Source organism: Scedosporium apiospermum (genome assembly GCF_000732125.1).
Source record: "Scedosporium apiospermum strain IHEM 14462 chromosome Unknown SEQ_SAPIO_0154, whole genome shotgun sequence".
NCBI classification, from domain to species: Eukaryota; Fungi; Ascomycota; class Sordariomycetes; order Microascales; family Microascaceae; genus Scedosporium; species Scedosporium apiospermum.
The window spans coordinates 33,248-55,742 of NW_015971855.1; the positions used below are offsets into that span (position 1 = coordinate 33,248).

The window sequence follows — 22,495 nt, forward strand, 5'->3', positions numbered from 1 at the left end:
CACAGTAATTCAATACTATTGAGAATGAGGTTTCCGTATTGACATCTCCAGAGCTTTAATATCAAAATAGTACTCGCATTCTCCGCTTGTTATGCGAAGAGATCCTCTGTTGGACAGGCCTGGAGGACTCGCATTTCCTGCTCATATAATAGAGCCCCATCCTCCCGCGGCTTTACCGGACGGAAACGAATGAATCGATCGTCATTTTCTTTATCTTGCGGTAGGTCACGGCGGCTCAGCAATAAAGCGGTGTGTGCGAAGCGGCCGTCATAGGATATGTCACCATTTATCAACAGGCGTAATGATCGGATACCGTCAGGCCCGAAATAGTTTTCTTCTACTCGCCATCCTGTAGAAGTTTAATAGGGTCTGGTTCCTCGATGTAGATCGCAACGTGTTACCGTTTTGGGCACTGCCACGCACTCAAACTCGGGCCTGAAATCCCCTATCCCCCCTGGATCGTAGTTTATATCGGAGGTTGGGGTCCGAACTCTGGACATCAAGTCTATTTTTGTTGATACTACTACATCTACTTTTCGGTCTTACCGCTCTCACTTTTCAAATTCCCAGTCACTTAAATCTCGGGCTGGAGCCCAGCGACTCCAGTCGTTGCATCAGAAAGTCTGCCATGCTTCAATCGAGAGATTCGACTGGCGAAAACCAGGCGCAGACCTAAGGTGGAATAGGGATAAGCTGACAGCGACTACCGACTGCGCATCAAGATCTAGTGCCTTGTCGACCAATTGCTAAAACGCGAATCTTTGCCAAGTAAATGGGAGGCGCCAAGAGCATTTCTCACCCGTATGATTATGATCAGCTCCTACAAGCTAAGTCGGGAGCTAGAAGTGCCTGTGTGCAGGGATTGAATTTGAGCAATTGAATGGAATTTCTGGCGGGGACCAGCGGCTCATATTACCCTTCTCGGTAAATCCAGGTCAAAATTCCGCAGCTTACGGGGATCTGGCGCGTCATCTGCCGCCGCAGCAATTCATTTGACATCAGATCCACGGTCTGTCGCGTCACAAGCCAATAACTGCCGCTTCCCAGTCATTTGGCTCGTTTCACATGGCGGTGCATGTGTGCGTTATTGTTCCCGTCAGATCCAGAATTGATTTGGTTGAGGCCCAGCGCCTCCGACGACCCACCTGCCGACATCCACTTCGCCTTCTCAGCCACTCTACCATCTGTTATTGGCGATATGCCCCGCCCGGTCTCCCCGGTGTCTATTCGGTCGGACGTCGAGTTATCAGCGGTGCTGGTGGCGTATCGGCACTGGGGTCTTGGCATAGCAGACGTGGAAATCAACACCAAATCCTCATAGAGGATGATCATCACCTCGGAGCAGTATAAAAGGAGCTGGTTTTCCAACCTTGACCTGAATTCCAACAAGACATGCACACACAATAACCCCAGATTCATTTCTAATACCCAAAGATGGCGCGTTTTCCGTCATTGATTTTCATCTCACTGGCTTTGGCCACGTATAGGACAGCATCGGCAGCTGCGCTCCCCAACCTTGGTCGACAGGAAGGCACCATCCAATGGAGATCCTGCGACAAAGCCAATGCAACGGCTCCTTTATTCTGCGGTAGCATTCCGGTACCACTAGACTATACAGAGCCAGAATCAAGCGGTATACTGGATCTCGACATGATAAAGATAGCTGCAAGCTCCGGACCGTCTCAAGGCAGTATCTTTTTCAACTTTGGCGGGCCTGGGTCTGCTGGAGATACAGAATTCGCTGTCTATGGAGATGTCCTTCTCGCGTAAGTAAATCGGACAAAGTTCGTGGCCTTGTCTCCGCGGTCTCTGGCTAACATGATAGCCAGTCTTACTGGCGGCGTCTACGACCTCATCAACATCTTTCCTAGGTGAGTAGCGAGCGTCTTCGGTGATTTTTTGCTACACTAACACCATATGCTCGATATCTAGAGGCACGAGGACCAATTTGCCTTTTTCGTGTTACGATTCACCGGAGGAAAGAAATTTGGCAGCCCGGCTCCGGCCCTCTGCTGGAAATGCCTCCGATGTGGCTCTCGGAACGATCTGGGCTGCGTCGGAGACGATCGCGAACCGATGCTACCAGCGGAATAACCAGACTGCCCACCTCCTTGGTACCGCATTCACAGCCAGGGATATAATTAGCGTCGTGGACGCTCTCGGCGAGGATGGCCTTGTTCGCTACTGGGGTAGGTTGTCTCTGCAAAGAGGCCGATATCAAATGGCTAACTCGCTCTTTACAGGGATATCCTATGGAACTGTATTGGGTGCAACGCTCGTATCAATGTTCCCGGATCGAATGGATAAGGTGCTCTTTGATGGAGTTGTCAACGCTCACGAATACTACACCAAGTAAGTCTACACTCAGTTGGTTTCCTCGTCTCTAATTTCCACAAGGTCACTCGATTCTAACTCAGTCTGCTCTCTGTAAGTGAGCTAGAGTATCTCTCTGATACCGACAAAACGCTTTCTATCTTCGCCTCACAATGTGTCGAAGCCCGCGATCGTTGCAAAATCGCCGGTAACTATACGGCAAAAGAACTCGAAGACGCCATTTACGCCGGGTTGGAAAGAATTAAATACAACCCGATCCCCCTGTATTTATCCACTGGAGCCATGCTCCTCGATTACAGTGCTTTAAAGAGCACCATCTTCGGCGGGCTCTACGCGCCTCAGACTTGGCCACTTCTTGCCAGCAGCCTCGATGTCTTATTCTCTGGTAACACTACTACTATTACAGCTTATTTTTCGGCCTTGTCCGTCAATATTGAGGACGGCCCTGACGACACGGAGGCTCTCCTGGCCATCAGAGGAAGTGATAAGCTCATATCCGAGTCAACCCTGGACCAGTTTCTCCCACACACCCAAGCCCGATTCGGGAAGAGTAGAATTGGCGGTGACGTTGCCGAGGCCAGCATAATTGACTGCTTGAGATGGAAAACGCGTGCGAAGGAGCGATACGAGGGTGATTTCCGTGCCGAGACCAGGAATCCGATCCTCATGATCGCCAATACCGCCGATCCTGTGACCCCACGCGCTTCCGCCTACAACATGAGCGCTGGGTTTGAGGGCAGTGTCGTTCTCGAACAAGATAGCCCTGGAGTGAGTAATTGAGTGTAATATCCGTATCGCAGTCTGTTGTCTAACGGCTTCTCATAGCACTCGATTCTTGTTCAGGCGTCTTTATGCACTGCCAAGGCCGTTCGAGAGTATTTCCTGAACGGCACCGTGGTCGAACCCGGGACGGTGTGTAAGTCCGATGCTCCGCCATTCGCGATGGATGACGGATGGGACTCTGTTTTGGCACAGCTCAGGGGGAATGGAGAGAGTCCCTAAATAGCGGATATGGCCTTGACGGTATCCTACCGTATTTATTTTGCTTCACAAGGTTTGGCATATAGAGTTTGGCGCAAACATACTAGACTTGGGTAATAGTGCCTTAGTCTAATAGAAAGCAAAGCGTGCCTGTGTTTCTATCGAACCGACCTTAGTTTCATAAGGTCTTTGAGCCATTAATGTTAGTAACCCTTTCCCTGATCAACAATAAGACCTCTTGTCCATCCGACCAAGATATTACACGGTTATCGAGGACGTTATGTGAAGGTGGTCATGCACAAGGAAGAGCTTCCAAACGAGGGCGGCTTGGCATTATCATATAAATCAAAGTTGGAAATAAAAGTCCTTGATTCAGTGCTTTACCCGACTTCTAAGGACTACATGCCTCCCCCCCTTTTCTAAGAATCTAGATCGGTGGAGCGAATGATTAGCCCCGTAGCCTTGTTCCAATTAAACGCCTCCTGTGAAGTAATTGAGAAGTCGGTTGAACATCGCCGATCGAGTCTCGTGTTAGTGTTTCATCTGCTGCTTCCTGGAGCTTTGAAAGTGGTTCTTATTGATCTTTGACATGGTGGGGTGGCACAAATCCGTGGCCGTCTCCTCACCCGACTTATCCAAGAACTTCACCACATACTCCGTTTCGGCAAAGATGTGCTGTCGAGCGTAGTTCACCGGAGCTCGAACGTCCCCCTCGTCTAGGTCTTGTCTGTCGTTGCGGACGACCAACACGTTGCCGTGGTCGGCTTGCCACTTCGTCATGATGAGCCCGAAGTTGTGAGGATCTGAGCTCGGCTGCGACATCAGAATCTCTGCGTTCTGATTCGTAGATCCACCCTCTCGACTTCGGTAATTTTCTGTATCTGGGAATTTCCACAAGCGAACGGGAATGCCGACGATGACCGAAACCGGCGACTGGTCACCACCAGTGTAGGCGGCATGATTGACGGGTACCGCAATCTTTTCAGTAAAATTCGTGTAACCGACCTGGGCGAGGGCCGAATTGCAAAGCAGTTTGACGCCCTTGACGGTCTTGGTATCGACAGGCCTTGGCGAGTTGGGGGAGGCATCCTCAGTTAGTCCATCCTCCATACGCTGTGCCAGAATCGCATTGCGGAAGTCAGCGAGTGTCATGTCTTCCAGATACGAATGCCGATGATGTGACGGGTGCGCGACACGCCGTATAAGGATGGAACCTCTCCAAGGAACAGCATCAGTTGCCTGTGCAGCATCGGTCGTGTCCGGCGCGACAGCTCGAGTTGCCCGCGCCAACCCTGCGTTGGCAGGCAAGTTGTACTTCTTAGGAGTACCGACGGTAACGATCTCGAGGGTGTAGGGCAGCCGCTCGCCGTTTGCAACTTTCATTTCGACGTATGTGAATCCATGTCCTCCCTTCCCGTCCCCCAACAGAGAGATAATCTCTCGAGGCCATCCCCTCAAGATCGCCCGAGGAAGCAAGGTCATCCTGGGCATCGACTCGCCTGCGTGGAAGTAAATGGCACGGCGCCCCTCTGGCGCTTCATTTGGATCCACGCCGAATTGGCCGGACCGGACAACAGTCTTGGATGCCAGAGCAGGGTTCGCCCAAGCTTTGCAGAGGAGCTTGTGCAGCGAGTAATCAGCCCGCTGGCAGTCGGTTGAACCGTAATAAATTGAACGGCATCGGGTGCAGAGAGTCGTGGTTTCCTTGTCGCCCACAGCGCAACGTTTCTCGCACGGGTATAGCTAATGTGCCGAGATGTGTTTGATGGGAGTCGCCATTTCGGATGGCTAATCGCGATTCTGAGGACTGTAACAGGGGCAATGTTGAGTTAGACTCAGCAATATGTAACACCCGAAAGTTACCCTCAGCAGTTTCCATTGCTGTTCACTTTCCTGAGCTGCAGCTGAGCTGGGGTGAATCAATGAGTGAGCCTAGCCTTCGTCTATCGCAAAGTTGCCATCAATCAAAAATGGAATTCACCCTCCATAGGTCCTTTCAGGGCCCAATTTTGGGCTCATATACACACACCACCCAAGCGCCCAGTGTACATTATCGTTCGACTCATACATAATTGCCTACTTACTTTACCATACGAGTGCAGACAGATATCAAAATCTTCTGGCGTCGTGACTATTCACGGGGAAACGGGAACACACTACGATTATCCAGAGCGCCATATCGCACCTCGACATTACTAGAGTAACTAATTACTCGAATGAGAGGCGAACAGCACTCTGATAAAGACCATGGCAAAGGATCAGGCATTTATACTCGTGATTAGACTGAGTACCAGAAGCAGTTTATCTCTAGTCACCCTCATGCCTAACAAAGGCCTCCTTGCACTGCTATGCCGCAGGCTAGACACCTTTTTCCCTATTACGCATATTGGCATTGCAGGTGCAATAAATAGTACGCCTCTCTGGGCTACTACATTGGTGTTGACCTGCTGGATCATTGTAATGGCTAATCATCCAATGCTTCTAAGAAATTTGGAACTTAGGTGAAGAAGCCGCGGAGTAGCTCTCCGCTCGAGTTAAAATCAAACTGGTCGTCGTACCAATCGACAAGAGGTCTTCGATCTTGTGGGGCAGACTCGTATGTGTATATCGTGTTGTTTACGCCCCCTGACTGGAACTCATTTTCCGCGACAAGGCCAAGGCAGTGCCGCTTTTGCAGCAATTCCTGGATGATGTTTCGACTCCATTGCGCACCGGACCACACCCGCTCGAGACCACCAAGGAGTTTCACGCAGGCTTCGATATCGCTACGGTACTCAGACTCGCGTGACTTTGATAAGCGTACCCTGCCAAGGCATGTGAGAAAGGAAACCGAAAACACCGGGACAGCCATGGAAGACCGCAGTAGAACTGGACTTACAGGACGATACCAGACAAGGTCAAGTAATGGACGCAAAAGGCTAGATAAAAAGACGGAGGAACATGGTCCCGGATGAAACTCCCGGTTTGGATACATTTCTGGGCGGCTGCGATGCATTCGGTCCGCGAGGTTTCGAGGTGTGGGTCACTCCCTTCGGGGCTGTTGAAGAGTAGGCGCCTAAATCAAGGAGATATCAGTCCTCGATTTCCTTGGCAAAGCTACGACCCGTGATCTCCGCGTAGGTACTTACCAATGGAGCGTGATAATCGAACCTTCGCGAATTATGGAAGCGATCACCCGCATCGTAGCGCTTTGGTCCCAGTTGGGATCCTGCCTTGGGAGTGATTCAAAGTCCGGTGCTAGTTGCACCCACTCCGCAGTGTTCTGGTCCAGGGATTGTATTACGGACCGAAGATGAGAAATCTTTTTCCATAGCATCTCCTTGTGGTGAAATTGGACCGAATGAACCGAGTTAATCACGTTTCCTAGGACTTGGCTAAGTCTGCAGATTGCACCGAAGCCAGTCATAGGTGACACTGCCGAGAAGGATTCATTGGCCGGCGTAAAGGAAGGTGCAATATTTGCAAGGTTGCTATTAAGCTCTTCGTTGTCCACATCGAGAGGGAATATAGGGTCGCAATCTCTGTCGTTTACAGCCATCGGTCGTCCAAGGCAGGTCGAAAGAATCCTGTACCGGGGATGTGAATAACAAGAAACGAGATGCACGCAGAAATACCACAAACCTATCTAGAACATAGACACTCCACCAAACTCGGCTGCTCATTTCGACGTCTGCTCTGCTGGTTCCGTTCCCCAACTTTCCTTGCTATGTAGAAGTCAGCGCCGACACACTTGATTGCACAAACCCGGCTACCTACGTGACACCCTAGATCAATAGCTGCCCTCACTGCTTGGCCGGCGTATTTCCAGGCTTGACCGAGCGAATTCCAACTTGCGGTGCATTGGGACAGAAGCGCGAGGCATTGAATTTGTTCTATACTGGCGTCGTCGTTCAAGCTCAGCTGTAGGAGCGCGGCCTTTTCGAAATGTTCGATCCCTGGGGACAGTGATTGCACACCGCCATCTCGGGCCAGCAGGCTCGTGGCACAGGCGCACACCGCATAGAACACGGCCAGAAACCGAACGTCTGCCCTTACTTGGTTTGCGCCGTCCACTAGGTCTCGATATTTGCTCAGGAATTGGTTCTTGCAGAGAACCGGCAGCGCATAATGTAGCTTATCAAAATACACAGTAACTAGGAGATTCGACATATAGCTAGGTGGTATATCCAACTGCTCTGGTGTCGGCAGGAATGGCAGTCGCGCTCCCTGGAGACCTGGGATGAAGAATGGGTGACCAGACACGCCTTGACCTCTAGGGACAGCGACCTCGGGACCCGACGATGGTCGCGGTTTCCCCCCATGAGATAGGGCAGTCAAGGCTTCAATTATAGCTAGGTTGGACACACCTCCAACGTACCTTTAGAATGTTAGAGGAACCACACAGCACTTCATCGGTGTCGGAGCTAGCAGTACGTACCTAGGTCGGCCGAACGAGTCAGTAGCTAAGCCTCCCAGAGCAACGATTTTAACGTCCTCTGTCTCCTCGCTGCTTCGATATAATTCAGCCTCGTCTTCATCCTCATCTAGGTTCGATTCAGTTTCCTCCTCTAGTTGTCGTAGAAGTCGAGCTGGAGACTCATGAGCGGGCACGTTTAGATCTGCCATGAGCGATACGCCAGACCTACCGCCCTGCTGATGCAAAATAATAGCGCCGGCATGGCTCTGTGGTGCGGCGAGAGGTAGCTCTGCAAGTCTTTTCTCGAATATCTCCATTGCGTAGCCGAATCTCTCTACCAGGGACCCTAGCTGCTGGCACACCTGAGAGATGCGGTCCGTCTGGCTTTCAAGAGTTGCAGCGTGCCTATCAGGATTCATAAGTCAGCAGAATAAGCGACTGGGACGTCAGATAAACAGTACCGGCGGTTTGTAGAAGCGTTATCGTAGCTTTCGATATACACGCATTCTTTACTACTGACGTCGCAGGTGCGACAAGGATCTTGACCATCACATCTGCGCTAGAATAAACTCCTTTCAGCCCTGTCGACGCCATCCAAATTGTCGTTCACAAATCGTCTAGTGCGTACTTTGATCTTGCGGCACCCTAAACACGCTCTCCATGCCCGACTTCTCTTGGGCCCTGTACCGGCCTGCATGAGTGGCGCTGCGGGCATCGCGGGTATGGTAAACAAGGGATGCGACATCCTCAATAGTTAATGTTGGCGTGCGAGAGTCTTTGTCTGTAACTCCCGTCAAAAAGTAGAGCTGGGAAATCGAGCAAAGCTTTGGGAACAGCATGGAGTCTAGTTAAAAATCAAAGGTAAGGCCATCGATCTCGAAGTGGTACACCGCCAAGGTTATAGATGAACGGACTAATCGAAAGCCGCTTACCCCGCATATGCAGTGTCAATTGGTGAGGTTACTAGCCGATCCCCATGGTGTATGTGGAGCTTAATGGGGATACGACCCTGCAACGAGCGAGTTTAACCTCTTGGGGATGTTATGATAGAATTACTTATGCAGGGAAAGCGATTGGGTAGCTCAAAAAGGGCATGGACCTCTTGCTAGTGTGGCTATGCGGTCGGTCTGGGACCCAGCCGCACCTAGCTGCGAATAGACGTCATTGGCTGTTCCGGCTATTCCAATAGAATCCCAGCCATCGGATTCAGTCACTGGCCGGAGATACGAGGTACGGACCTACTTACAGCATGCGGGGTCTTGGGGCCGCTCGCCGAAATGTTGAGTTATAGTTGGTACAAGTGCTTTGGTATGAATATCTGAACTCTAACCCTTCTGTAAGGGTGCTGGAATCGAGTCTCGTTAGACTGGGGTAGGCCGCTAGATGTCTGGATCTCCCCGCCTGGAGAAGTGCAACCCCCGAATATGGACATTCCGTCTTCGGCGCCTGAGGATGGTTACCCCTTAGAAGCTGACGGCTTCTCCGATTTCACCCGAGAGAGACCCGACGGCGACGAAACCACCAGACCCGGGAGCGTGCAGCGACCAGTATGACGATAGTTACTCCAGGCGGGATCTTGTTGACACAGGTAAAAGCGTAGTATTATCCATAAAGGAACAGGAGTAGCCTAATTCACTATTGGAGACAGCCTCAAGACTTAGCATGTTACAACAATCTTATTGAAGAACTCAACCGCAACTCAACAATTTAGTCTTCCATTTCGGTCAGAGTGAATTTAAGATAGGCGTCCTGCTCTTGTACCCATTTCTGCATCTCCCGTTTAATCTTCTGGGCGGGCAGGCTTCCCTGTTCAATCTTTGCCCTCAGCGCCTCCGCCCTGTCCATCACCACTTTGAGCCGGTAGGTTGTCCAGTCCTTGAATAGCATCCCAAGGTCGCTTACTATCTTGACGCGGCCGAGGGTCGATCCGTCCAAGGCCAGCGGGTCGAGGGGACGGAATGAGGTAACCATGGTGATGCGCTCGCCTTTACCGTACTGCTTCAGCGCTGCATGATTAATGGAACCTCCTTGCATCATGACGGCGTAACCAAGCTCCGGGCCCCTGACCTTCATGATGGATCCGTCCCCCTTGCGTAGCGCCGTCTCGCCGCCGTGCATGCCCGTAGGGTCGGAGATCATGAGCACGCATACCCATGGATAGACGTCGTTGTGCCAGTCGCCCACCACCGCATCGTTATCGTTGATGTCCTTGTCGCGCCCCTCCTCGTCTATCTGGCCGGTCTGCTTTGGTGGTTTCGGAGAGGGGAGTACGGTGTAAATGTCCTCGTACTTTGCCGCCTCGCAGCCGAGCTGGACGTTGGTGTGGGCAATGTCGTAGTCGAAGACGGGCTGGAGCTCTACGCCCGCCGCGCGCGAGCATGCCCGGCGCAGCGCCTCGCTGTTCCAGGCATCGTATACAAACGGGGTGTCGACGCCGGAGCCCCGAATGATGTAAATTCCAGCCTTCTGTTTCCGGCCATGCTTGTCCACGACCTCACGGCGGAAGATGTCCCTCCGGAGCTCTTGGACCCCTTCTTCTGTAAAAAGCGGGAATGGTTCAGTAATGGCGACTGGGGATGTGGCAGATGGAGGGTTCAGCAGGAGTTCCTCGAGCTTATAAACCTTCTTCGGCTGAGAGAAGCGTAAATGCTTGTCGGGGTTGAAGCACGAACCGCAAGGGTTCTTCGACTCGGTAATTTTGTGAATCATTGGTATTATAGTTCAATGGACAATAGCGTGGGGGCAGTGATAATGATTCAATATGGCCTAGCAGTCTTGCCTTGTTAAGTCGTCTTGTTTTCCCGAATGTTACCAGAGGCTCCAAAGGACGATATTTATAGCTGTTCATGCTGTGGATCCGTACGTTCGGAAAGGCACTTACAGCTTACACAACTCACACGAAGCCCATATCAACGACATCGTGTGATCCCAACATTGTCAGCAACACACCTGAGTGTTGGATATGATTTGACAACTCTCAGAGCGGTGCGCCTCTTCCGATTGGTGAACTCTCAGAGTGGTGCGTCTCTTCCGATTGGTGGGTAAGATGCCACTTTCGTGGAAGAGGTCCGCCCACGTAAAAGACTTGCGCCTTTGGAGGGCAGGGATATCCGCCATGATGCATGCATGGTCGTTAGAATCCACTTCGGCGGAAGACAAGTGCCGCTGGAGCACGTACGCTGGTAGTCATGTGATTCTCGACTTGGGTGGAAGTGCTCCGTCCCGCACACTGGCCAATTCTTAGTACGTAGTCCGGCGGAATTGGCGTCCACTTTTCTGTACTAGACCTAGTCCGCGGCTCTCGGACTCAAGTCTGAGCGAATGATGGTGATTGGGCCAGGGATAACCGTTCCCTTGAGAAAGCGTTTCTCACTAATGTTGCGACGCTTGGGTTTGATGGCCGGATGCAAGGTGTATGAGAACCCTGCGGGAACCCTGGCCTCATAAGGGGCTCGATGTCCGCAAGTCGAGAATAGTTCGAACAGTAATTCTCGGAACCCTCAATTTATCGTTTTAACCACGTCTGACCAAACCCTGCACGGAAAACCTGCGTATACTACTTGCGCTTCGCTCACAATGTCTGGGAGTAATGACACCGGAGAGGACGGCAAGGTGCCGGCGTCCCACGTGGAACTAGCCCTTACAATGTCACAGAAAGCGGGGAGTGACGATACACACCAAGTGGCATTGGAGAACCTCCAAACTGCCGGTACCGATGTTGTGTTTGAGCTGCAGGCCGGCATGATCAACCAGGCGATCCAAACTATTGGGATGGGCAAGTACCAGTGGCATCTCTTCATCATGGCGGGCTTCGGCTGGCTCATAGACCAGGTACGTCCGCGCAAGACCTTGTGCTCTAAGCCAACTCCTAACTGGTGCATTAGCTCTGGTCTGCGTCCATCTCCAACGCCCTGAGCATCATGGCCATGGAGTTTAACCCTGAGCGACCGGCTTTCCTCGTGGTCTCCTTGTCAACAGGCTTGACGCTCGGCGCATCGTTTTGGGGCGTCGGAGCCGATCTGATCGGGCGGCGTTGGGCTTGGAACCTGACGCTCCTCATCGCGTGCGTATCTGGTTTGTGTATTGGCGCAGTAAATAGCTGGGTGGCGGCGTGCTCCCTGGCTGCTGTCTGCGGTTTCGGTATTGGTGGCAATCGTAAGTACCCAAATCATCCCCCCTGTACACATAGTATTTGCTGAGCTCTTTCCAGTACCCGTTGACAGTACCGTATTTCTGGAGTTCCTCCCAGGAACGCACCAGTACCTCCTGGAGATTCTCACTATTTGGTGGGCGGTTGGCCAGTTCATTCCTGCGTTTGCGTCGTGGGGATTTCTGCCAAACTTCTCTTGCAGCGAGTCGACCCCCGCCGGGGAATGCCGGAGAGAGGATAATATGGGATGGAGATACCTCTTTTTCCTTATGGGCGGCCTGACCCTGATAGGTTGGATCTGCCGTTTCTTCCTCTTCAAGCTTTACGAGTCTCCGAAGTACTTGGCCAGTCTCGGCCGATATGAGGAGGCAATCGAAGTCCTCAACGCCATTTCCGAATATAACGGCGGCCCGGAAAGACAGAGCCTCAGCGTGGACGACCTACGGAATGCAGAACAGGTGTCTAGAGAAACCAGAGAGCGAAATGCACACGTGAAACGGGCTTTTGCTCATCTCGGACCGCAGGGGTGGAAGAACATTCGCAGCCTCTGGAGCACAAGAAAACTGGCCTGGAGCTTCTTCCTAATCATGGTCCTCTGGGGCATGGTTGGCATGGCAAATCCCATCTACAACAGCTTCCTGCCAGTATACCTGAAGATCCACGGTGCTGCAGCGGGGGACGGCAGCACGGCGACCACCTATCGTAACCTGGTTGTTACCATTGCATGTACCATTCCCGGCACGATCTTGTCAGGATACCTAATCACCTTGAAGAGAGTGGGAAGAAAAGGCACGCTTGGTATTTCACTACTTCTTACCGGAGCCTTCCTCTTCGCTTTTACTTCGGCACGGACCGAAGGAACAATCCTCGCCTTCAACTGCATCATATCCTTTACTCAATTCATGTAAGACAACCCAAATCCCCTCGACTTATTGACGGTATGGATCAAACAAGTACTGACAGAGCTCGTGAAAGAATGTGGGGGGCTCTATACTGCTATACACCCGAAGTATTTCCTTCGTCTCACAGAGCTACAGGGACTGGTCTCGCTGCCGCATTTAACCGGTTGTGTGGTCTAGCTGGGACCCTGGCAACAACATTCACTGGATTCACCAACGTGCCTCTGTTTCTGGGCGCTAGTCTGTGGATTTCTGGAGGTCTCGTCAGTTTCATATTGCCATACGAAACTCGGAAAAAAGCAAGTCTGTGAGCTTGGTTTTTAGTTGCCTCGTGTACGGATAGTGATGTCAGAACGGCCACGGCCTGACCTGGGGAAAGCCACTGAAGTAGAGTGAAGAGATACAGCTGGAACTACAACCAGCAGGACTTGAGTGCTTTGATTCGGCGGGAGATGGGCTGGGGTTGAAGTATCTATGCGTCCCTGTGCCGTCACTGGGACTGTAGATGACACTCGATTTCGCCAACGGCTGGCGCGAGTATGGGTGTGCCTTTGTAATTTCACTAATCGCTATCCTTCCCCTCTCCCGTGGTCCCGTTCTCAGGACTTCCCTTTAAACCCAGGTGCCTTATCCCTTCTTCTATAACTGCCGAGGAGCAACATTTGCTTTTCCCTCTTTCCGCTCCCACTGGCGCTGCTCGCTTCGACTTGGAACGCTTCCACAGCTTAACCCTGCCTCGCGACCTGGCCGTCTGACCCGAACGCCGGGCTTCGCTGTCGGAGCTCTGCAACTGCCCCGGATCACGTCGCGGTCTTTTTTCCTCCGGATGGGTCCCAGGGGTCCCTCGGCGACCTGGCGGATGTCAGTGTCACGACATGCAGGGAAAAAGCTTACAGAAGCCATGACGGCTCTATAGTGCTAATGCGGTCGGGTTCGGGTAACTCGGTAGCAAATTCCTTGCGTACCATGAGACTGATTTGTCAAAGCCAAAGTCTTCAGGCAAGTCGTCAATGGCCAGCTGTAGGGAAGCGGATTCTCACGCGACCAGGCCTGGAGATTCTATAAATCGGCCTGGTCGAAGGGTCGTTCTTTGGCCGTGCTTTGGCTTCTTCTTCAGTGGACCTTTGATGTACTATTTTGTAGTCAGTATCGGCGGTAGAATTATGCTAGAAGACTAGGAGACTTACAATAGTGATAGAGTCTGTAAGGTCCCTCGAAATCAAAGACTTAGGGTTGTCTATATTCCAACTGGAGATGAGGTGCTGGAAATAGTTCCGCACAGTCTGAACGGCCGGCTTTCCGTTTAGGTCAAGCACGCCTTTAATAGATTTTGCCATAAACTCGGCAAAATGCTTTAGAGTCTTCAATCTATGAGGAGTAGCCTTAGGGTGTGTTGTTTTGTACCTTAGAAACCTGTTAGTTTGACCTGGGAGTGGACAGCTGTTCGTATAGTACGGCTTACTCAATCCACAGGTCCATTTGGACATCGTAACTCTCCTTGGTGTAATCTAAGACGTCCTGAGGGACGGGATTGTTGTCAACATGTATATTGTTATCATTGAAACCATTCTCCTCTACAAATTTCCTCCTCTCCTCAGCTGTCCATTTCTTACCTATCTACGATAACAAAACGAGTAAAACTGAAAAAAAAATTAGCAGTACTGCTAGAAGAATAGATAGGTATTGCACCTGCTATGTAAAGACTCTTAAAGGGGTAGAGCTACTCTGACTGGCTGAAGGAATTTATAGTTGATGAGAGGGTTTCCCTTGTAATGAATGGAGGAAGAAGGAGAAATGAAGAGTAGGTAGGGCCCAAAACTGGGCTTCTAATGGATTGTTAGAATAGCGTAGGTAGGTTTTACAGATTCCTTGGGTGGCCTATTTCTGGGACTAGTGGTCCGAAACTGTTCCCTCGTGAAAAGTTGACATTTTTTATTTTCTTAACTCTAGGCCTATACAGCACAGCCATCTCTTGCTAAGCCAGTTTCAGTAACTTCCCTGAGGATACCCTGAGCAGTGCCTGAGCAAATGTGGCAAGTGGTGGTGTGGGAAACCTGGGGTTGAGGAGGGTAATCGGGTGTTAGAACACTCCATCTAGTTTTGTCTCGACATAGATACTGACCTTTCGGGCTGAAGCCACCAATTTTCGAGGTCCCTTGGATGCAGATGGCGCAGATGAGGAAGGGAAAGGAGATTTGCCAGGATGGAAGGTGGGAAATTTTAATATCCGTTTTCAGGTCATTGTTGAATCGCAAACCCACAAAGCGGGATCCTAGACTGCAGCCTCCCGCGATGCCAGAACCAGAGCCACCTTCGAACCTTCCAAAACCTAGAGACTACCTTGGATGCACTTTCCCAGCATTATCATTAACCTAACGTTCGTTATAGCGCAACCACACTTTATGAAACACCCACCACTTCCTTTCTCTAGGTGACACCTTGTTGTCTGATCAAAAGACAAGCCTCAGGAGATCAAGTTCTACCAGTTGGCTGCCGTACTCTTCCCGTCACGCCGGGAGAGTTTGGTGAGGACCGGGGCCGGGCCAGGCCTATTTACAAGATACGATCTAACAAGGTTATACCCCGTCTATCTCATTCTCTGGAGGGCGAAACAACCACTGACGGAGGACTGAATTGGATATACGGCGACCTCCGAGATTGAGAGAGCCAGGACATTGTATAAGCGAATACGGAAAGAATATCTAGACGTCCGCCATGAAGGAGGAGCTTGAGATTGTCTCAGTATTAAGTCCACTTCGTATATGTGGCTGAGATCATGGAAATCCAGCTCGACTTTTGGCTAGGACCCAGTATTATTAGTATATAGAAAGGATGTTGGATGCCGTTGCTGCTCGTAAATATAGCCAAGGTCCATTACTATTTCATGTACCTCGTATGGTGTAAGATAGTGGGCCTCTAGTCTATCAAAGTCGTCCTGAGTCTAGAGACGCCAAATATCAACACCGTGATCTATGTTATTGCCCCTGAAACTTTTAGGTGTATGTGTGTATTGCCAAACGAAGTGGATTTTATGCGCCAGGACAACCAGATAGCATCCTTTCTAAGAATTATGTACCCCAATGCCCTCCGTCGTTCACTATCAACTGGCATCTATTTGTGGTCTACACCTTCTCATAAGTCAAATCGCCGGGTTTCAGTCACATTCGAATGAATACGTGATAGCTTTCGCCGTGGAGAGGATAAATCAAGTTCCATCCGACTCGGTCAACTTAGCGAACTGGCCCAGGAATTTAGCAGAGCGATACACCTAGCCGAAACGAAAACACTACCTCATACAACGAGCCGAACCCACATGAATTCATTCCCCCCCACAGCTAGTCGGTTAATACTATGTCTATCCAAGCAACTGTCACTCCAGCCCTGATGTTGAACGAAGCGGGCTGACAAGTACCCCAATATCCCCCCAAGGAATGCGCAATCTCACCCCGCCTTGGGTAATATGCAGATCGAAAGTTCCGCGTCCATTCATAGCTCCGGGAGGAGTTCTACGGAGGAGAATAAAAACCCGAGTGGACGGCAATTCCGGCTGAACGCCTTCAAATGGTGGTCTAGGCCCAACTGCCGGCTGTTCTGCGTCTGAATTTAATGATATGCATGCCGAGTACCGGCTTCGACCAGTGAGTGTCTCTCTGTAGGGTGATCATCGCTGTCTTATACTGGACGCGCACACAAATGCTACGGACGCTTGTGAGGGATTGCGAATCCACCTGGGCATTAGACCGGAATCAGCAAGCATCTCCTATACCCAAGTGGCAGCGTCTCCTCAAATTAAATGAATGTGATAATACCACGCTGAATATAACCATAGTAGGTGGAGAGTTCAGAGGCGGGCAAGAGGAAGATGGATGGATGATAACTTGTGTATAAGAAGCCAAGCCCTCGCTGCATCTAGGCCAAGACTTATTGTATTCCTTGGCCAATATACCACTATTCAAGGGATCTGCAACCCTAAAAGGTAACCAGGTTTCTCCAATCGTATCCTCACCGAATGCCAAGATGGTACGCCTTGCAGTCCTTTCTGCCGTGCTGACTACGACCTTGGGGGTCTTGGCAAGCCCAACGGGATCGGGCGAACTTCTGCAGAAGCGCGCTACTCCCAGCTCCACAGGTACTAACAACGGATACTACTACTCGTGGTGGACTGATGGTGGCTCGGACGTTACGTATACAAACCTCGATGGCGGCGAGTACTCGGTGACTTGGGGCGGTGGTGGCGGCAACTTTGTCGGCGGCAAGGGATGGAATCCTGGGGGTGATAAGTAGGTGAAGAAAAAATACCAGAAAGATGGCGCACGTTGCTGATTCGTGGTTTCAGGGTAATCACCTACTCTGGGACATACAACCCCAACGGCAACAGCGTAAGTCTACCGAAAACATAAGCAGAAAGAAGCAGCACCTCGAGATTTTATGAAAGGTCTAACACTACATCGCAAGTATCTCGCCGTCTACGGCTGGACCCAAAACCCTCTCGTCGAATACTACGTTATCGAGAATTTCGGGACGTACAACCCTGCCTCTAATGCTCAGAAGAAGGGTCAGTTGACCTCTGACGGCGGAACCTATGATATCTACGTCAGCACTCGTACCAACCAGCCAAGCATTGAGGGAACGTCCACTTTCCAACAATACTGGTCCATCGTAAGTCTTGATTCTTATACCTCGCTCGGGGAGGCTGTGGATTAAACAGTGCCATTGACATATTATGCCTCCCATTATAGCGAACGGAGAAGCACACTGGCGGTAACGTCACCACTGGCAACCATTTCAAGGCCTGGGAGCAAGCTGGTCTCAAGCTTGGCAAGCACAACTACATGATTGTCGCGACTGAAGGCTACTTTAGCAGCGGCAGTTCTAAGATCAAGATTGAAACTCCCCCATAAATCGCACTGCTAGTCCTAAATCCTCACTGGCCTGTGGAGTGCGATGAGGGTTTGTAGTGATTAGGTAGTTGGCTGAAAGTCAGTTATTCTGTGGTATATAGGTATACGAGGGCATTATCATATGAGGTTTACTATCTACGCGATGTCCAAAGTCTCTCTTAGGCAAAGCCGCCTGACATTGAGCTCAGACTTTCGTTACGGCCGAGTCTGGATAGGCGGAGTTCCGCCACGCCAGTTGCGCCTCGATCATCAACAATATATAAAAGTTCGCCACCTAGCTGTCATATTCAGGAATTGAGTTCATACATGAAGAAAGTCATCTCGAGGGCACAATCCAGATTGAATACAACATTAGTCTTCTGAGACATTATTTTCGGTCACAATGACTAGCCTCTACAAGGTTGCTATTTTCGGTGTATGTCGGTCTCCCAAAAAGTGCAGGCATCTAGACACTGACAATCCCACTGGCATCCGGCAATTTTGGTACACCCATTACCGCCGCAGTCATCGCGGCCGGGTTTGACTTGACTATTATCACTCGAGAAGAGTCCAAGGCTACCTTCCCGGATGGGGTCCCCGTTGTCCGAACGGACTATACCCTCGACCACCTCACTAAGGCACTGGTAGGTCAGGACGCAGCCGTCTGTGTTGTCGGTCCGGGTGGCATCAGCCTCCAGTCAACAATGATTGACGCGGCCGCCGCCGCTGGAGTGAAACGATTCATCATCGACGACTTTGGGTGGGGCCCGAACGTTCGGGGATTGCCCGAGTTCAAGGAAATCCAGTCACAGCGTCGGGCGGGTTGGGACCATGCGAAGGCGGTCGCCGATTCTAAACCGCAATTCACCTTCACAGGTATCTCCACCGGAAACCCGATCGACTGGGTGAGTATTTCCTGCGTGTTAGTTTATAACCTGCGTCAAAGATCTAACCCTTTGCAGGCGCTGAAACGGTTCCCAACGATGGGGTTCGACGCCACCAGATAAAGCGCCACGATCTATGATGATGGAGTTGAACAATTTACCGGGACGACACTTGAGGGCATCGGTCAATCCGTCGTAGGGGTGCTGCAGAACCCCAAGGAGACAGCAAATCGATTCGTCAAGGTCCTCTCCGTCAAGACTAGCCAGAATGAGATCCTGGCTGCATTTAAAAGGGCAACTGGGAGTGAATGGGAGACTGAAAGATCAACAACCGAGTCACTCTTGGAAAGCGGGAGAAAAAAACTGCAGGAAGGTTCAGGAGGGTGGGTGCTAGACTTGGTCGTGGCCCAGCTCTTTGATAAGGGCCAGGCCCGTTGTGTTGTGGCACCCTCGAGGGAAGAGTCGGATTCGGAGCTTTTAGGTGTAGTCTGGGAGACGGCTGATGATATTGTCGCAAAGGTACTGAAGCCATAATATCGGAGAAGAGAAAGAGTCAATAAGTAAGGCTGAGGTGCTCGCTCAGTTCGAACGTACGGCACATGTTAACGAAAATTCTTGGCTGGAAGATATCGGAAGTTACCTCGATAAGATTATATTCGGGTAATTCAAATAGTGAGAGAACGTTAACATCCGGTTTAATGTGACAATTGAATAATACAATGTATACCCGGCCGCGTTTTGGAGCATGGGTACTTGGACCTCTGCAACAGCTCATCTCGACGTCATCTGAGGCACCACAATCTCCACATATAACGTCCCACCATCTCAGGAAGTGACCGAATCCATCCAGCTATCCTGGATTTCCATCATCAATTGCATAAGACACTACATAGGCCATATTTCAAAAGATGCCTCCGAGGAAACGCGTTCGAAAAAGCTCTCCTCCCGCCCCATCATCTCAACCTTCGGATCGCCAGCCGGACGACCAAAGCCAGCCACACGTAGATGACGACAAAGATGCCAAAGATGAGCAAATTCTAGCTTCTAGCAGTCAGAAGACGGAGAGCAGTTTTGACGGTGCCGAGTCAATCGACACAGCTATCATCGACGAAGAAGAGGGTTTCGATGATGTCATTGGTGACAAATCCGAGGCCACGGGAGGTCCAAATGCGGGCCCAAGTGGCCGGCAGAGTTACAATTACGGTGCCGGGGGATACAATGCGCTTAAGTCTTTCCATGGGCAAGTCTATTCGGGAATGGCCATCGGCGGGTCTCATACGTGGAACTACGACCAAGGGGTATGGAAAGAGACCAAGGTAGAGCCTGACCTGTGGAAGATTGACTATCAGACGACCAAGAGGAGGGCACGCAGAGCCCCGGCTGGAAGTGGTGCTCCGATTGGCACCGAATATCACTGGCTTATTGTGGCTCATCAGGTACGAAAGAAAATGTGCCGAGTAGCCCCAATTAAAAGGTCGCAAAACTCACCAAAACACGTCTTAGAATGTTAAGAAGGTCGATGCCAACACGTACGAGACTCATCTCACAGGTTCCAAGTACAAGCTGGCCCACAAGTTGTCGTCTTCCAACACCTGGTCTGTCCCAACGGTCAAGGGTCAGCGACAGCGTGAGATTGACCTGTTGGATGACGCGAAGAGGCGCGTACAAGGGCTGCCGCCAGTTCTAGCGAGCGAGAAGGTCAAGGTTGAGAAGACAGAAAAGGGCCAGCAGAAGCTCGACGCACTTTTCAAAAAGTCGAGTGCTGCTCACGGGACGAAAAGGAAGAACGATGCTGTCGGTGACTGATACCCAGAGTAAGGGTCGCGAATGAATCGCAGCCTTCCATCCACTTGTTTTGAATGCGAATACAGCATCATGAAAAAAAACACAATATCGTCTTACTATTACGATTCTGCGGTTTCCCGAGTGCGGGAGGAAGCAATGGGTACAAAAAGCCAGATTTAGGGGATCGCCAACGGGGTAGAAAGTTCCAGGCACTGTACTGACCGTGAAGAGAATGCATTCTAAAGATGGCAGGTGTGTAAATTCGTACGTGTGGGTATTACTTGACGTTCGTAAAATATGAAACTACATATCCTCATAACCTTGGTCACCGAGGCTCGAAAATCCTCTGTGACCCCATATTAACTTTCCATCAAGCATTAACAGATCCTATGTCTTCGAACTGGTTCAAATAAGGGCGGCAGCAAGACCAGCAAGGGCGATAGCGGCACCAAAGCCTTCGCGGGCGGCTCCGTTCACCTGAACGGGGACAGATGAAGAGGGCACGCTGCCCCTGGTGGGAGTGGGGATGACACCACCGATTCCACCTCCGGTAGTCTCCTCCGCTGTTGGAGCGGCGGGGATGCTGGCGCTGCTCTGATCGGCGGGTTCCGAAGAAACCGGGGGGGAGTTGCCACCGGGAACAAAGTTGGGAGGGAGGTCGACGTTGTTCTGGGTAGCGCAGGTTTGAGGATCAAGACCCTGGGGGTAATTGGTTAGCTCCTGTAATACTGGGATGATGGGAGTGACGGAAAGAGGCATACATCAGGGCAGCAGAGGTCCTGGACCAAGCAGAAGGACGCGGCAGGGCAACCCCCTAATTAAATGGTTAGCAGTGAGATCAATGTGTTCGGTGTTGCATAATTCCACGAACATTTGTTTTCACAACATGTTTCCCCTTCACTGGGAATGATACAGAGTCTGGTCACGCCAATCGACTCAGGAACACACTCGACATAGCCGGGGCCGAAGGCCTCGACGCAGTCGGCACCGTAAGCGGTGGTCTCATCGGGATCAAAAGCACCACCCTGGCGACGGTAGAGCCTCGTGTGAAGACTGTCGACGGAGGCGTCTACGACCGCACCGAGGGAGGCGGCGGCGAGAACAAACTTGACAACGGAGGACCGCATCTTTAGGGTGTTAATGTGGGATGGGAATACAAACGAATGTAAGACGACACTGGGATTTTTGCTTTACAAGCGGTTTCCAAGAAAAACGAATGAAATTTCAATCTTCTTGACAAGGGGAAAAGGAAGGGAACAAAAATTATTCAAAATCGGGAGTTCTATTCTATATATACTCAGTACATGTGTTTTCTCTATTTCTCCACAATCTCAGCACCGGAGATACCCTAGTCGATGCAGAACTTGTCCTGCCTCCCTCGCTGCCTAAGCGAGAGATGGACCTATGACATGAGGGAAGGAACATGGTCTCTCATGGCCAGCAAACGGAAAACAGCATGATGGAGGGGGTATAAAGTCTCGAACACACAGACACGAAGTAACCTGACATGGATAGAGCATTCAATCAGAACGGGGGAGGTTCCAAAGGCGAAGACTTGCTTGATTAGTATTTGACCGTTGACAGGGATTGCATGAAGGTGGACTCATGACACCGCATATTTTATCCCTCAGCCGCAGCCTAGTCCGATAGCTTGACGGCACAAGTAAACGGCTTGCAGGCAGGGGTGTGTCAACGGTCTTCCAAAGCCAAGTTTCCCTGCCGACGGCTTAGACACCTAATCCCCTCTGCAGGATGTGAGGCGCGGTCTCATGCACTGAGCTGTACAGGATGAGTGCACCCGCATCTTATTGGCTAACGCGCTCGCCTTGGTTCCTGTTTTCGGACGATCAACTGATGTGACCGATAAATGAAAGTGAACTGGGGTTAGGGCTGAACGCGAGACAAATTGGCGGGGTTGAACTGTCTGATTTTGATCAGGGATGGGCCGTTGACAGTGAAAGTGGTTAAACTCGCTGGCCGTTATTCAAGGAACCCTAACCTGACTGCTTGGAAGCCCAGGCCCATCCCAGTTGAGTCACAATTGAGACACCATCTCTTTAGTGGTTGCAGGGCGGAAACCTGTTTTATGGCTGGCCGTGGTTGAATTTCCGGAGTCGACCTATTGTGAGCCTTCGACATGTTGGGAGTTGGAAGTGCCACCCTCGTCTGGGAGATTTCACTCGAAG

General features: G+C 51.0%; 7 protein-coding genes and 2 pseudogenes across 7 annotated transcripts; 5 read left to right on the plus strand and 4 right to left on the minus strand.

Moving 5' to 3' along the window:
- Window positions 1-1,650: 1,650 nt before the first annotated feature.
- On the plus strand, window positions 1,651-3,336 carry SAPIO_CDS9823 (uncharacterized protein; the record flags this gene model as incomplete). Its single annotated transcript, XM_016791123.1, has 6 exons — window positions 1,651-1,766; window positions 1,830-1,871; window positions 1,933-2,189; window positions 2,244-2,352; window positions 2,433-3,102; window positions 3,160-3,336. The coding sequence occupies 6 exons, from the start codon at window positions 1,651-1,653 to the stop codon at window positions 3,334-3,336; spliced, it is 1,371 nt and encodes a 456-aa protein (XP_016638967.1).
- A 510-nt stretch (window positions 3,337-3,846) lies between these two features.
- SAPIO_CDS9824 lies at window positions 3,847-4,698 on the minus strand (annotated as a pseudogene; the record flags this gene model as incomplete).
- Window positions 4,699-5,812: 1,114 nt separating this feature from the next.
- SAPIO_CDS9825 (uncharacterized protein) lies at window positions 5,813-8,550 on the minus strand (the record flags this gene model as incomplete). Its single annotated transcript, XM_016791124.1, has 7 exons — window positions 5,813-6,119; window positions 6,194-6,370; window positions 6,444-6,577; window positions 7,072-7,672; window positions 7,733-8,116; window positions 8,232-8,265; window positions 8,340-8,550. The coding sequence occupies 7 exons, from the start codon at window positions 8,548-8,550 to the stop codon at window positions 5,813-5,815; spliced, it is 1,848 nt and encodes a 615-aa protein (XP_016638968.1).
- An 868-nt stretch (window positions 8,551-9,418) lies between these two features.
- On the minus strand, window positions 9,419-10,420 carry SAPIO_CDS9826 (annotated as a pseudogene; the record flags this gene model as incomplete).
- An 867-nt stretch (window positions 10,421-11,287) lies between these two features.
- On the plus strand, window positions 11,288-12,769 carry SAPIO_CDS9827 (Major facilitator superfamily; the record flags this gene model as incomplete). The annotated part of the gene is made up of 3 exons (XM_016791125.1): window positions 11,288-11,542; window positions 11,596-11,866; window positions 11,922-12,769. 3 exons carry the CDS (start codon window positions 11,288-11,290, stop codon window positions 12,767-12,769), a joined length of 1,374 nt encoding a protein of 457 aa, XP_016638969.1.
- Window positions 12,770-16,777: 4,008 nt separating this feature from the next.
- Window positions 16,778-17,661, plus strand: SAPIO_CDS9828 (Endo-1,4-beta-xylanase; the record flags this gene model as incomplete). Its single annotated transcript, XM_016791126.1, has 4 exons — window positions 16,778-17,040; window positions 17,097-17,139; window positions 17,216-17,419; window positions 17,500-17,661. 4 exons carry the CDS (start codon window positions 16,778-16,780, stop codon window positions 17,659-17,661), a joined length of 672 nt encoding a protein of 223 aa, XP_016638970.1.
- A 683-nt stretch (window positions 17,662-18,344) lies between these two features.
- On the plus strand, window positions 18,345-18,647 carry SAPIO_CDS9829 (uncharacterized protein; the record flags this gene model as incomplete). The annotated part of the gene is made up of 2 exons (XM_016791127.1): window positions 18,345-18,545; window positions 18,603-18,647. 2 exons carry the CDS (start codon window positions 18,345-18,347, stop codon window positions 18,645-18,647), a joined length of 246 nt encoding a protein of 81 aa, XP_016638971.1.
- Window positions 18,648-19,432: 785 nt separating this feature from the next.
- SAPIO_CDS9830 (uncharacterized protein) lies at window positions 19,433-20,330 on the plus strand (the record flags this gene model as incomplete). Its single annotated transcript, XM_016791128.1, has 2 exons — window positions 19,433-19,960; window positions 20,028-20,330. The coding sequence occupies 2 exons, from the start codon at window positions 19,433-19,435 to the stop codon at window positions 20,328-20,330; spliced, it is 831 nt and encodes a 276-aa protein (XP_016638972.1).
- Window positions 20,331-20,714: 384 nt separating this feature from the next.
- On the minus strand, window positions 20,715-21,436 carry SAPIO_CDS9831 (uncharacterized protein; the record flags this gene model as incomplete). Its single annotated transcript, XM_016791129.1, has 3 exons — window positions 20,715-21,008; window positions 21,071-21,123; window positions 21,211-21,436. The coding sequence occupies 3 exons, from the start codon at window positions 21,434-21,436 to the stop codon at window positions 20,715-20,717; spliced, it is 573 nt and encodes a 190-aa protein (XP_016638973.1).
- Window positions 21,437-22,495: the final 1,059 nt, after the last annotated feature.